The sequence below is a fragment of the Maylandia zebra genome, linkage group LG3, assembly GCF_041146795.1.
Source record: "Maylandia zebra isolate NMK-2024a linkage group LG3, Mzebra_GT3a, whole genome shotgun sequence".
Taxonomy (NCBI): Eukaryota; Metazoa; Chordata; class Actinopteri; order Cichliformes; family Cichlidae; genus Maylandia; species Maylandia zebra.
The window spans coordinates 42,084,756-42,099,718 of record NC_135169.1 but is presented as its reverse complement, the minus strand read 5'-3'; the positions used below and the strand labels follow the sequence as shown (position 1 = coordinate 42,099,718).

At 40.0% G+C, this 14,963-nt stretch overlaps 1 protein-coding gene across 1 annotated transcript in view; it reads left to right on the top strand.

The window, feature by feature from the left end:
• LOC143416740 (collagen alpha-1(XXV) chain-like) overlaps positions 1-14,326 on the top strand; it is an 84,801-nt gene extending 70,475 nt beyond the window's left edge. The window contains exons 3-4 of the mRNA XM_076882243.1: positions 13,782-13,826; positions 14,250-14,326. Coding sequence (XP_076738358.1) covers positions 13,782-13,826; positions 14,250-14,326 — 122 coding nt within the window. The remainder of the gene's footprint in view (positions 1-13,781; positions 13,827-14,249) is intronic.
• The last annotated feature ends 637 nt before the right edge of the window (positions 14,327-14,963 follow it).

Genomic DNA, 14,963 nt, shown 5'->3' with positions numbered 1-14,963 from the left:
AGTGAAACTGCAGCTTTACTGACCAGACAGTGGGATTGTGTTCGCTTAGATTTGAGGATAAGTTTGCCTAAATTTAAAAGGAAGAAAAAGAAGAAGAAAATATATAAACACTTTCTTGTGCCAGACCAAAACTAAATTCCAAATCCAAAGCTAATAGATTCACAGTGATTAAAAAAATGAAAAAGAAACTCAGTCAAGTTCTAGGAATCCTCATATTTTATAAACTTGAACCAGCAAAATCTGAATTTTTATTTTCCCCTGAAGATAACCAACTAGATTGAACTGGGTCATTAAAGAATAAAATTGCTGCAAAGCTGCTTATTGTGACTGCTAAATTATTTTGTAATTTAGTTGAACCCTCTAACCATGTAATATTTTTTTCAGTAGAAATAATATTGGGGATTGTCAGAAAGGGAAAGGGTCATTGAACAGAAAGTAATACGATTTGTACAGAGCAGAACTTCATGGAACTGGTTTCATTTTATCGGAAGTGTCAATATTGATCAATCAAATCTTAGAGAGTAAAGACCAACGGTGGTTATGGCTTTTATTGACACACTGACTCCATCTGAACTGAAAGCTATTTGCTGTGGTAGCCTCTGTACAGTTAAAAAAACAAGAACAACCACAAGCAGTTAAAAAATAGGATCGCAAACCATGCTAGTTGTTGGCTATCCTACAGTATCCAACCAAACATGACACTAATGTAATGAGGATAACGAACTGTATTCTAGTTTATTGAAATAGCTGAGTATTGTAATAGCATTTTGGACTTGAGCGCTGCTGGCTTTTCTCCGGTGACTTCATTGGTTTGAAGAACTGTCCTTGAGCAGTTTGGGGCCCTGTGGTCCATATTGTATAGCCCAATGTCTTTTAAATCCAGCTACACACACATATACGCACTCACACACCACACACCATTGGCTCTCAAAACTCTGGTGTTGATAAGGTCAGCCAGCAGTCATAGCGTCCGTTAGCAGCAGGTATAGGGTTACACGCGATTCCATCGTGACATTTAATAGCCACAAAAGCCTTAAACACAGATAAAGTATTTCATTTGAACTTGAACAAGAGAAGGATCATTTGAAGCTAATCATGCACGTTATGTCCCAGTTACAGAAATCCTCTTGTGACGATTTTAGCAGCTCAAGCACACACACAGAAGAAGGTGTAGTATGTATTACTATGCATGTCGCCATCACTATGCTCGGTGCAATGGTCGCCAAACACGCCCTTCATAAGCTTTCAACGTATCTTCTGGCTGATCCCCTGAAGAGCCATTTGGCCACGTCTCAGTTTCTCAGTTTCCTTGGTGTTCAACAGGATGCCTCAGAGCTGCACTTTAGAAGGGTAAATTTAGACTCTTCCAACCTGAATGGTCAAATCAGTTTAGAGGTCAGATTATGCTGAAATAGATTTTCACTAGAATCCAATATTTCACATTCGAAAAATCACACAGCACAACAAAAATGTCACAAAATGCATATTGATAATTTTTCTCCGCGCACCAGGCACAGCGGAATTGGTTCGGTTTGTCCCCAGTATATTTTTTTGCTTTCTTATGACCACTACTCATGCTAGGGCCTTCGTTTGGGTCAGAATTTTCTCCGGGACCCAGGTCAGATTCTTTTCAAATATTTATCTATTGGCAGTAGGTGCTGCGTCATCTCACAGTATGACCATTATGTCATTTGTTCTTCGTCTACTTCAGTTTTACTGGCAGTTGGCAACCCATTTAATTGGGGCAGGTAGTTGTACTGTCCTTTAATGGAAGAGAATGTAACTGTTCTGCCCATTACTCATGCCGGTCGCTTAGGGCAGCGGTCCCCAACCTTTTTTGTTCCACGGACCGGTTTATGTCCGACAATACTTATACCGACCGGCCTTTAAGGTGTCGCGGATAAGTACAACAAAATAAAACCAGTACCGGTACCAAAAAAAAGAAGAATTATTCATAACACACGGGAAAAGACCAAGGGAAACTGAGTTAACGATAAAAACCCTGAAAACCATAAATTTCACACCCGAGCCTCAACTCTCGCGGCCCGGTACCAAACGACTCACTGACCGGTACCGGTCTGTGGCCCGGGGGTTGGGGACCGCTGGCTTAGAGGACTAATCAGGTGGAACCAGATAACCTTCTACGGCACACCTATGTGCCATGGCACAGTGGTCGGGAAACACTGGTATATGCCGAGTCAAATAATTAACTCTCGGTCACTCTTTGTCCCTCCTTAACGCTGTTATTTGAACAGACCAGTGTTGAAATGAAGGCACAGGTGGATGAAGCTGCAGTTCAGTGAAAGTTGACTAGACAGTTGGCCCTAGACGGCGATTTTATCATGACAATTAGATTAGGTTTTATTTATCTGGTAGATTGGAAGCCCCCGTGCGATCTGGGGGGGAGGACATGCCAAGATATGACTTGGTTAACACTAAAAAGAAACCATTCATTTCCACTGTGGATTACACTTCACCGTTGCCAAGCCAAGCTGGGCTCATCCTGGCGTTTTTATTTTTCATTTTCACAAGATGAAACGGTATAGCTAACAGTCATGATGTTACCCATAAGTAACACTCCCTTGAATGCAAGCACATGTTTCCAGGAATGTCCTCGGGATACAGTGAAGGTTCCTGATAGAGTCGTCAGGAAGGCCGACTGTGCCAGTTTAACTCCTTGCATTAAAGCGGCGCGACTTGGCCGATCGATTGGCTTATTACTGACCTCCCCTCATCAGGGAGTGTGTTCTGCTTCCATCACGACCGCAGTCAGTTCTGTGGGGAGGATAATTGCAGTGTGCAGCTAACGGGGTGGGTCTCAAGTATCCCAGCACTGAGCCTGCTGCCAGAGGAAAACACATTGATCTCTGAAGGTGATGAAAAGGCTCTCTCTCAAAGGCCTTACTTCCTCTTCAGGAGCGTTCAAGCCTTGACACTGAACCGAAGCGAAAACGTGGATGATCCACGCACGCTTGCCAACCATAGTCATAGTCACGTCATGTGTCTTCTGTGACAAAGCTCTTGTTCGGTTCTGTAATGATTTTCAGTCCACGGAGCTGGGCGTTAAACGTGTCTGAGTGAGTGTACGTCTTTATTATAAGGTTACCTTTGAAAGACGACTGCAGGAATGTGCTAACTGGCAGTGTGCTGTAAAAAAGAAAAAAAAGTTTCACTTGGAGACTGTTTTCGGTTTTTTTTAGTGTGGCAGAAGGAGAGGAAGATGCATTTTTAATACCGGTCTCAGTCTGCTTGACGCAGCGTTAATGGAGCCTGCAGCGATAGACAGTTCCTCACATCCTAATGGATTGATTGGTTTAATGAACTGATAACTGGCATCTGGACAAACGCAGCGCAGAACCCAGCCAACGTACACACACCACATTCACATACACAGGCACAAAATTGCCTTATTCATCAGGGACGGATGGAGAAACGAATTCATTTCAAGCTGATAACAACATACCCTGACCACTGCTGAGGGTGTGCAGGGATGCTCCCAGAAAACATGCCTCATTAAAATAAAAAATAAAAAAATCAGGATCTGCTTTCTGCGTTGTAATGAATCCTGGTTCGTGTAATTAGTTTCCAATTGCTTCGTGGTGATATCTTGGGACTTTCTGACATTAACCAGTGGGCTGTTGGTGCTGTGAATTAGTTTGAACTTTAACGTAATAACAACACAACATGTTTTTCATGGCGTCTTGTAATTAATAATGACAGAACTGAGTTTCATTAGAGTTTATGAGGCGGGCGACGCTGTTCATTACTTCTCATGACTGTTCATTAGATTACATTTAGGCTGTAATCAGTGAGATGTTTTGCTTTACTGTAGCTTTACTGTCTTGAGTAGCACTCTGTAAACAAATCTATCTGCATCTAACAATAAATTTGTTACAGAGACAATACAAAGATGTCTGTGTAATGGCTTTTGATTGGCACTGAAATAGATACAGGAAATGCCCTGTAGCATTGCAATGGACTGGATAAATAAATACAGTGCTCACTGGAGAAGATTTTCTGCGGTGACAAAATGACTGGACAAAGAGAGGACAGTAAGTAAATGTAAAAATCAGACACAATGTGCCTCTCTTTTTGGGGCAACGAATTAAATATAATTGAAAATAAGTATTTAGGAAATGACTATAATCATCATATTTATTCAGTTGGAAATAACGATAATGAAGATATATGCCACAGAATCAGAGAATAATGTGAAATATCCTTTCAAACACTGTTTTTCTAGGTCGGGCTGGGATTTAAATGCGGGTCTGGGGAAAATTAAAATAGGCCCCCAAATTCTTTTGCAGAGTTTGCTGTTTATATGAAGTTGCCAAAAACCTTCAAGAAGCTGTTAAAAGGAAAAAAAATATAAAGAAGAAGAAGTAGTTGGGGTTTAGGGTTAGTAGCTTTGCACTCTCTAAACAAGTTAACAAACCTTTTTTTTCCTTTTACCTACACGTGTTACAGTCCGCCGCTTATTTTTGGCTCGCAAGAAAAATAACCCCAACAGTTTGAAGGCAGTTAAAGAACCGCTACCATTAAACATGGCTGATAATAGGGTTGCTCTTTGAAAAGACGTAACTATACACGCTGACCATGCTGTAGTCTGTTCTTTGTATCAGATAGCAGGAATTTGGACCCTTGCCTCTCATTTCCAGGACTTGAACTTCTAGTGACACAAGTGAAGCTTGCTATGTGAATGTGAACTGCAAGCTGTACGTCAGAGTACGCACATCCAACCATTGGTACAGTTGGTATAATCCATGCAACTTTTCTGTTCTTTGAGTAAGCCATTAGACATGATAACGAGGGAGTCCACCTGACATGCTGCTGCTAATGTTTAGAGTGTAATATGGTCATTTTGGGTTTTGGAGCCTTTTAGTGCCTAACGACCTTCTCTTTGAGAAGAAGCTGTTTGTTTGACTTACTTATCTCTCTTAAACTGAACGATGTTGGGGAGGTGATGGGGTTCGTAAAGGTAGGTAGGGTCAATGAGAGTCCAAGGACTTCCTTCTGGGGCCAACTTAGCCGATCTCAAGTTTGAGAGGACTTTCCTATTTCACTCAACAATACCCGTGAGTGATGTTCCCAAGAGGGGTGTAAAACTGATGGAGAGACAATCCAGATCTTCATCTATCTTTTTGTACCACTCCGTTGACTCTTCAGAATCAGGTGTTTGTGTGAGGGGAGCACAGATGCACTTTAACGTTGGACTGCATCTGCGTAACCTCAAAGACTTCAGGGGTCAGTGCAGTAGTTCAGCAAGCTGGATTGAATTTGCTCAACGTGGCGCAATATGGAAGATCCAGATTATTAGAAATTTCGACGTGATCCTCACATGTGTCTGTCAGGTTTGACACTGAGCACTTTATTATTATTCTTTTTTCTTTTTTAGCTCAGTAAATCCGCTGACTTGAGGTTTTTGTGAGGAGCAGTCTTCTGCGTCTCTGTCTTTGCTTTTAGATTTTGCAATTCCCATTTCTGACAACAATACACAGATGAAGAGAGCAGTGACATTCATGGACAAGGATGATTGTAAAATCGTGCTTAAATTTCCATTTTTTTCTCCCTTGGACAGTGGACACATTGTTCCACGAATTAGCATTTCACGTATTGATTTATTCATTGTCATGCCGAGTAATGAGGATCTTGGATGAAGAATGTCTTCGTCTTTGCCAGACGTTTCCACAAAAATGTACTTGTAAAGTAACAGATGATTGTACAGTAGAAAGCCAGCTTTTGTGCAGCTTTAGTTCCTCTGACCTGGATACCCAGGAGTTGCCAGGTTTAATAAACTCATCCATCCATGTTGTGGTATTAAATGGACTATATTAAAGTCTGTTTTGACCAAATCCTCCTAAATCCTTGGAATGCTTTAGACATTGATCATAACAGTTGTGTTTTTTTATTAGAAATATTCCGAACATTTCAATTCAGCTTTGAGAGCCAAGGTCTGAGGCTAGTTTGGGCCACACTGTGATATTGTAGTGTTTATCGACTCAACAATGAAGCAGGCACAACTTTAGTCACGATGGGACCTGACAGTCATGGCAAAGCCAGTGTCACTTAACATAACTGAACCAAATCCCACAAATTTTGTTCACGTCAGTTTCTGAATCATTCCCATCTGAAGTAGTTAGAAGCACTGAACTAATATGACATTTATATTGGACATTGTGTGGACATTATTATGAATAAACAGCAAGGTCAGTATGCCGTGCGTTTGGTATCCAAAGATTTGGCTGGTTAAAATTTAAATTTATAAGTAGTCTTAGAATGAGTCATGGACAAATGGCTTCATTACTGTGCAAAGTATTGAGCCACCCCTCAGTTCTTTATATTTTACTGACTCTCTTGTCATTTTTAAAGTGGTTTTGAGAAACAGTTCTGAAGGTCTTTCACAGCCTTTCTTTGGATATTTCTTTGAATTAATTTTCATTGGAGTGCTTGTACCTGACCATTTTCAGAGCAATGTTTTTCATTTGTTAAGCCAGTTAACACTGACCTTTGAACATTTTAAGCATAAAAGGCACCTAACTCAGTGGAAGAACCAGTCTCGTGTCAACACATAACAGACAACTTAGCAAAGAATTAATTTTAAACTGTATGCTTTTGTGGCAACCTGTCACAAAAGCACATGACTTGTTCCCATTTCTTTAGATGAGTCTATGAAAAATACCAAAAATGTCAAGATAAATTAGAGTTTGATAGACCAGTATGTAGGCAGATTTTGATCCATGATGTAGTACCATCTGGAAAGTGTGCAGAGAAAGTATACCTGGATAGAAAAGCACACTGTGGAAAATTATCAGTCTTAGATTGGCCTCCCCAGAGCCCAGACATCAACATTATTGAAGCAGTGTGGGACTGTGTTAACAGGGAATGGAAAAAAGGCAGCGAACATTAAAAGGAGATTTTTAAAATTAAAAGGACTTTTAATATCTTTCACGAAACCCGAAGAACTTTTCTTGAAGACTGAGAGAAAAGTTTGCGTGCTAGATTTCAGGCTTTTTCGAAAAATAAAAGTGGTCATACCAAATATTGAGTTTAAAGCCTATTAGAATTGTACAAACTCCTTATACACATTTGTCCTTATATACTTATACTTATATACTTATATACCAATTATGCTTTCAGATTTTTGCACTGTAGGTTCAGTTCAAGAAGGAGATCTTGCTTGTGGTATTAACAAACGAGTCTTTCAAAACGGGCGATTTTAGGCTTTTTCTATCTTTAACAGAAACCTTTGATGCATTTGAATGAACACTCAGAAGTACATTTTGCTTTCCTCTTTATTTGCAATTAAAGAGACCACAGCAAGTGACACAGACCGTGTTGAAGATCAAAAGTTTTAAGCTTCACTCGTGATGACATTTTAACAAGGGGCATTATAAACTGTGTATGATTTCGGCCTGCAGTTTCAGAAAACATCTCAATTTGTTCACTGTACCCAGGCATGGTGCAACTAGGCTTACTGTGAAATCTAAAGCCAATTCTCGTCAAACTTGATTTACTTTGGAGGTTGAAGCTGGTACCCTGTTTGCTATTTCTGGCATAATTTTGACTTTTATTCTCAGGGATAGCTTTATTACTTTGAGAGGGAAGCTTTGAATGGTTTGATTATGTATATCAAGCTCAGTAACAATGCTGGTATTGTAAATGAGTCCGGCCGGGGCCTGGTTTACTTAAAACTGATTGATTTGGAGAGAAAGGAGAAACGGATTCTCTGTGCTGTTAGCTGTGCCGGACCAATCTGTATTTTATGGATGGTGGGCAGTGCTAAAAAGCAATTATGTTTCAATTCCATGAAGTATAAACAAGAAATTTATTATGTCAAACAATGCATAGCTTTGAAATAAGGTTGTAATGAATGGCATGAGCAGAATTATTCAAAAACAATATAGCCATGGCTTAAAACAGCATGTTTCACAATGCTGCCAATTACTTTTTTTTTTTTTTTTTTCCAAATAACTTTCGAATGACTAATAGTGTCAATATTTTGGACCAATAACACTCTGCGGGGTGTAAAAATCCCACACTGCGTTGTAAGAAAGCAGAAAATTGTTGTGCTGATGGTTTCATGCTGCTCTCACAGCTAACATGGTACCAATCAAGTCAGTTTATATCCATCAGTTTAGTCAATACAATGCCGTCGCTGCTGTAGAGAAGTGATTACCGTGTTAAAGCAGTGTTTCTGCTTTGACTGGCACTGTCTACAAATGACAATTTGACAATTTTAGTGAACAAAGTTACTTTTCACAGTATGTTTGATTATATCGCATATGCACAAAAACAAGGCTCAAGACCAAAACTGTTAATTTTTTAAAGTTTTTTTATGTTAACTGAAATTAAAAAACTTCTAGATTAAGATGCAAAAGCAGATTTTATATGAATATTTAGATTTTTGGTTTAGCAGTAGTGTAAATAGTTGAATTGTCTGTTGTCGCAGGTTAGTGAATGATATTTTCGATAAACTACTCTACTAGCCTAACAAGAACATGTAACCATTGATCACAGTCCACATGATGTTATCACCACAAGCTAAAGAAAGAAAAGTCGCTAGCACTAATTAGGGACATTTCTTTCGTTGACTGGCCAGGTCACACCGCTTGGCCTGTGTGAGTGTGTTTTTACCTCATATCAGAGGTTTGCTGGATAAGGATTTGGGTCAATATAGCTCATTGTTTAATTGGATTTTATGTATCAAAAACCATTCAATAAATTGTGTTTTTCAGACATAGCTTTGAGAGATATTTGCAGTTAAGGTAACAAAACTGAGATTCTCTTTGACCAGATTTCCTTTGAATGGTGGCGATTGATATTTAATGTTTTATTCTAACAGTGCTTTTGCAGCCATCTTGATTAGTGCATGCTGTGGTTAGTGCTAATACTCAGTCAGTTGCTGTTTGTGTGTTAATGGTAAAAAACAGCAATAAGATGTTATGTCTGTCAGCTATCATTCTGCATTTGAATGGGATCAATGCAGAGTAATCGGATCAGTAATTGGAAATTAAACATAATCTGTTTGTTATAACATGTGGATTAACTGGGATAGTTGCAAATCTATTGTCATCTATTAAAAATCTGTCTTACATATGCATAAATCTAACTGACTGCTACTTGGTGGCAGTCTGCCCATGTTTAGAAATTATTCTGCGATTATTGTCAGTTATTATCTGTCTGAGAGTGATTGCAGTCAGCCCGAGTCAGCCCATCGTTGTTTGGTTACCTCCTACCAGCTGATATGTACAATCACCTTGTGATCAAAGTGGCTGTCCGGAGGTTGAGGGCCCTGCACAGACAACATCTGGTTGGTCCGTAACGACCTTAACTACTTCCCAGCAGACACTGGGAAATCACAGTTTTCCTAGTCAAAAGGCAAATGCCATGCTGTTTATACTCTAGTGTGATTGAGACATGAGTAAGGTGCATCCATAAAGTGTAATGGTACATCACACAAACAGGGATATCAAGACAAAGCTATTTAATGTAGTGCACTTTTTGGCACTCTAGCTTTAGCTTAGTTTTTCAGCCCTCTTTGGACGTATTTGGTAAATTTATGGTCAGCTGAATAAAATAAGCTTGTAATTCATTATATAAAGATGTGAAGGGATCACCGCAACCATTAGGATAAATGTGAGTATATCTACAGTAGTCACTGAAAACAAACGGACTGACATTACCATCAGTGTAGCCTAGTAAAAAAACAAGCCAAACCGTAATCCCTGGTTGTACATTGTGATGTGGCTCTCTGCTGCTTCCTTTCTCAAATATAAAAGCCACCAAATAACACAATGTAAAAACACAATATTCAACACCACAGGGCCCATTTTTGTTACGTCTGACCAAAATCTTCGCCTGGCCAAACATTTACTACGAACATTAAATTCACTCTGATTTATTTCACTTTCATTTTTAAAATCTGCTGTAAAGGTTTCAACAGATTGTTCGTAGTTAGTGACCCACGTCATGACATTCCCGGCCGCATTGTTTTCCGAAACCGCTGTACACGGGATACTGTGAGAAAACAGCGGGCCAAAACAATGTTTTTGAGCAAGAGTGATGTTTTGCCTTAACAGGCAGCCGAATGTCTCCCCTCGCCCTAGAATCCAGCTGTTGATTTCACTTTTTTAAAGAGGTTCTGGTCACTTTTTTTTGTCTTAAGGAAACTTGAATACATCTGAAAACGTGTTTGGACTGGCCGTTATAGACATTGTTAAGTTATCCTTTCATTAATGTTTCATAAACTGAAATATTGTTGTAGGCTTAGAGCACTCTTCACCAAGTTTTTCAGTGTATAGTCTGGATTCTATGGCGATATCTCCTTACAGCCTATAATCTGAATAAAAAATATTGTGATGAATATTAGGAATCATGATGATATCTAAAAATCGTGTAGAGTATTTCGTCTGGACCACACACTCCCACGAAGGCAGTATTTTCTTAAAGGTTGTCAAAAATATCCTACTGAAATCAGAAGGATGTCATCTTGTCGTACAGGATATTCCTCTCTGAGGTGTCATGTGTCATTTCAAAGTGAGCAATAATGAAGTGACTGCCAAACGCAGTAAACCCCCTTCTGTTTCTTTTAAAATACAAACCTATGGAGAACCCAGGGTTGATATGAACCACAGTAAAGTGAGAGTCAGGCTCCACCTGTGGTTTCATTCCTTAAACTTTGCCTGGACCCTTCACTGGCAGCAGCTGACATTATCCTGGAAAGGGTTCAAAAGGAGCAAAGTTGGAAGTGGAGGCTGAGCCAAGCAGTGGTATCAAATTGAGCACTTAGCATCATACAAAGAGTTGTGCAACATAATCCTGCGTTTTGCACCCTAATGACACATCTGGAATGTCATAAATCAGCCAAACACAGCATAAACAGGATTTTTATTTTTGTTTTGCACCATACTTACAGGCATGCATCTGGTTTGCACGCAGGGTATGGAGGTCAATTTCAGCAATTTAGATTCGTAATTAGTATGATTGTTTTGCATACTTGCATACTTTAGCTGAACATGAAAGCCTAGCATCAAAGTCATTTCTTGGAGCACCTTTTAATACCCAAATAATTAATTCTGTGCTGTGCGCTCTCTTCAGAAACTTTCACCAATTCTATTTATTTTGCTCAATTCAGTACAGTTTTATATACAGCACCAAATCAACAAAAACACTGCCTCAAGATGCTTTATACTGTAACGTAAAGACCCTACAATAACACATAGAGAATTCCAACAATCAGACAAACCTAAATGAGCAAGCATTTGGTGACAGTGGGAAGGAAAAACCTTCTCTTAACAGGAAGAAACCTCCAGCACAACCAGGTTTAGGGAGTGGCAGCCATCTGATTGGGGGTGAAGGGAGGAAGACAGGGACGAAGATCAATTATAACTCAAATTTAAATGCAGAGCGGTGTATAAATACATAGAGAGTAAGGATAAGGTGAATGTAGAAGAAACCCTCAGTGCATCATGGGAAACCCTCATCAGCATAACTGCAGTGTTACCTAGAGAGAGTTCAGAGTCACCTGAAATTGTTTCATGACTGTGATTATCTTGAACCTCTAACATGATGACTCAATGGAATTTTTTGATTAAATAGGGATTAAAAAAGAACTCATCAATTTATTGGCAAGATAGTGTGGCTGATATAGCGTCACCCATCCATCCTCTTACGCTTATCCTTTTCAGGGTCACCGGGGGGCTGGAGCCTATCCCAGCTACCATAGGGTGAGAGGCGGGGTACACCAAGGGCAGGTCATCAGTCTTCCACAGGGCTAACGCATAGAGACAAACAACCATTTGAACTCACATTCACACTTATGGGCAATTTAGAATGACCAATTAACCTAATCCCACTAACTGCATGTCTTTGGATTGTGAGAGGGAGCCGGAGAGATTCCACGCAAACACGGGGAGGACATGCAAACTCCAGACAGAAGGGTGAAATCAAAGGATGATCTGATATCCTCGTGTTGGTGTTGTTCCCAGACCATCATGAAAATGTTGTTCCAGGTTCAACATTGCAAGTGACCAATCACATTGTTGTGACGTTATTCTTTTGCGCGCCAAGCCATTCGTGCATTTATGAAATTCCAATGTTGCAAGGACAATATCAATTCTGCTTACTGTTTATTAAAGGGTTACAGTTAGGGTTAGGGTTAGGGTCAGGGTCCGTTGATCGGCGGACAGAGGCGGTTTCACGCAGCTTTAGAACAGTTTTTTGTTTTACGCCGCTTTTTCCCGAAGTCGCAAAAGTATGACGTCACAACATTCTGATTGGTCACTTGCAATGTTGATCCTGGAACAACATTTAGTATGATGATCTGGGAACAACACCAACACGAGGATATCAGATCAACCGAAATCAAACTCGGGACCTTCTTGCTGTGCAGCAACAATGCTAATTACCACACCGTTGTGCTGCCAGATATAGCAATATCTGCATTTATAATGGCTGATAACGTTCTTCAGTCATGTTATGGCTGTTGACGTTGCATATTATATCCACCAGTGGACACGTTGCAGTTTCTCTGTTGGCAACACCCATGTTTGAAATACATAACTACACAGAACAAGTGTTAATGAAGTCTATCTATGTTTCTTGTGCCTGGAAAAAAATATCAGCTAATATATCAAAATATTGAATTTTTAAATATCGATAACAATATCGGTCTCAAAAATCCTATATCTGTCAGGTTTCTCAAGTTCTGCCTTTATAAAAACACTCCTTTATTATAGGAGTAGCCACTGATATGGCACGTTTTCCACTGCCTGAGACTGATGTTCACCCAGTTTGTTAAGTCAGAATTTGGATGTTTTTGAGGAGACACACTAGCCAGTGTGTTTGTTCACAGCTGCTAGTCAAGCGTAAAGAATACCACTGCATACAAACACACTTCTCCCGACCCTGTCACGCAAGTACTGTGACCGTCAGTTCCTCCCCCTTGAAGGCAACTCAGGCTGTTAATAAGTCATTCGAACTGGCACTAGAAATGAGTTTAGTTTAGATTTGTCATACCATTAGTCCAGAACCAGCACAGACTACAGTGGCCCTGAGTTAGGTAAGGTTAGTAAATTAATAGAAAATAATCAAACTGTCGATCCTGGCGGCTGTGCAATGCAAGTGAGAAGCTATATAAACATGGTTGCTTAATGTTTTAATGTTAAAAATGTTAAAATTCTGGCATTTTACTGTGGAAATGACAACAAAAAGCCAGAAACAAGAAAATTAGTTTTAGCGGCTGGTCTCATGAACAAACTAACATTATTACTTCAAAGTCATTTTATAAAGGAAATTAGAGATATTTACACTTTTTCTTCCTTTTTTTTGAAGCGTTACCTGTATTCAGTACGATCTAGTCAAGCCATCAACTTGTAAAACCTGGCTAAGCGTGTAATTGTTTTACTCCTCCAGCTGAGCTTTAGCAGCATGATAGTGTTGACAGGAAGATGGCAAACACAAACGCGCTAGTTAAGATAAACAAATTTCAAACCTGGGCATCCGTGCTGAAAGACAACCTTTAAAAGGAGAGAAAGAAATAAAATGACAGCATGAAGCAGACCTTGGAGTTCTTTCTTCCACCTCGACTTATGTCTACATATACATAAAACCTCAATGCTTAATAAGCAGTGAGGCTGGAACGTGTTTGGTTTTCCAATGTGAACTTTTCACATTGGAGGTTTTTCCTCACCCTGGTGTGCAAAAGTGAGAGCGAGAACACTTGTAGAATATGAAACTTACACAAACAAAATGACAATCGCATTCTTCTTCTTTTTTTCCAGGACCTCCGGGAAAGCGGGGAAGAAGAGGCCGTAATGGAGACCCTGGTATGCACATTTGTGTTTGTGTGTTTGTCTGAATCTGAATCGAGTTTTCTCAATCCAGAAACGTTTAAGGAATGATTCAGGAGGACATTAGCAAATCGTGCTGCAATCATGTAAAAAGTATACTGTATATCTGTGGAGGCCAAAATAGGTTATAGATGTGTAATTTGTGGCCGGTTGGTTTCAGCGTTCGCTTGGATTGTTTGAGCTGCAGTCGCTGCAGAAACACTGTATTTTCCCGGTAAAGCTGAGGGACAGAAAAAGTGATTGGAAACCTGGTGGAAGCTGCTGATGTCCGTGCTTACGCTCAGCGTGGATATGTTTATATGCTGTCCCGAGCTCAACCCCCACAAACTCAGCAGCGACTTGCTATAATGTAATCAGGATCTCCAGTCTCCCCCTCTCCCCTTCCTCAATCTGTCCCAGCTGAGGCCCTGATGCCCGAGGCCTCAGCTGGGACGTGTCACGCAGTGACAATCCCCGCCACGGGAAGTGTCACCTAAAATTGAATTCGCAGCGAGAACACGTACTTGGCGCCCAGCTCCGTCCACGCTCCGCTCACCTGATAGCGGGAAGTGATAATGGAATCTGGAGTGTGTCGGCCTTTTGGTCGAGAGCACAGAAAACAGAAAACACTTTGGGAAAAAAAGTATTAGCTTTGCAAAAGGAAGGCAGAAAGACGGGGCGAAGCAAAGTCCCCAGCCTTAGTGAGGCAGACTGAAAAAGAACAGCTTTGGTTTCGTAGACAGAACCAAACACTGGAATTTGCACAGGAAGTCAGAGGAATTCAACTGAATCATTTGAGATCTGCTTGCTGAGTATTAGTATTTTTATTTCCTGTATTTTCAGTCGAATTAAGGCTCCTGCTTTTGTTTCGAGATGTGGATCTGCTATACGTTTCTTTCTTCTTTTATTTTTTCTAATTTGCAAATTACCATAGCGATCTTGCACACAGCCTGAAAGCCTTTAAAGATTTTAAAAATTAATAAATAAAAAAATAATAATAACAAAATGAGTTTACAGAAAGACAGCGGTCCAATGTTCCGGTTGGCTGCAGATCTGAGATACCGCCAGGCTTTGTTTATGCAGCGCTTAACCTCCCAATAAACATCCACCATGCCAGCGTAGTTTAAATGGCAC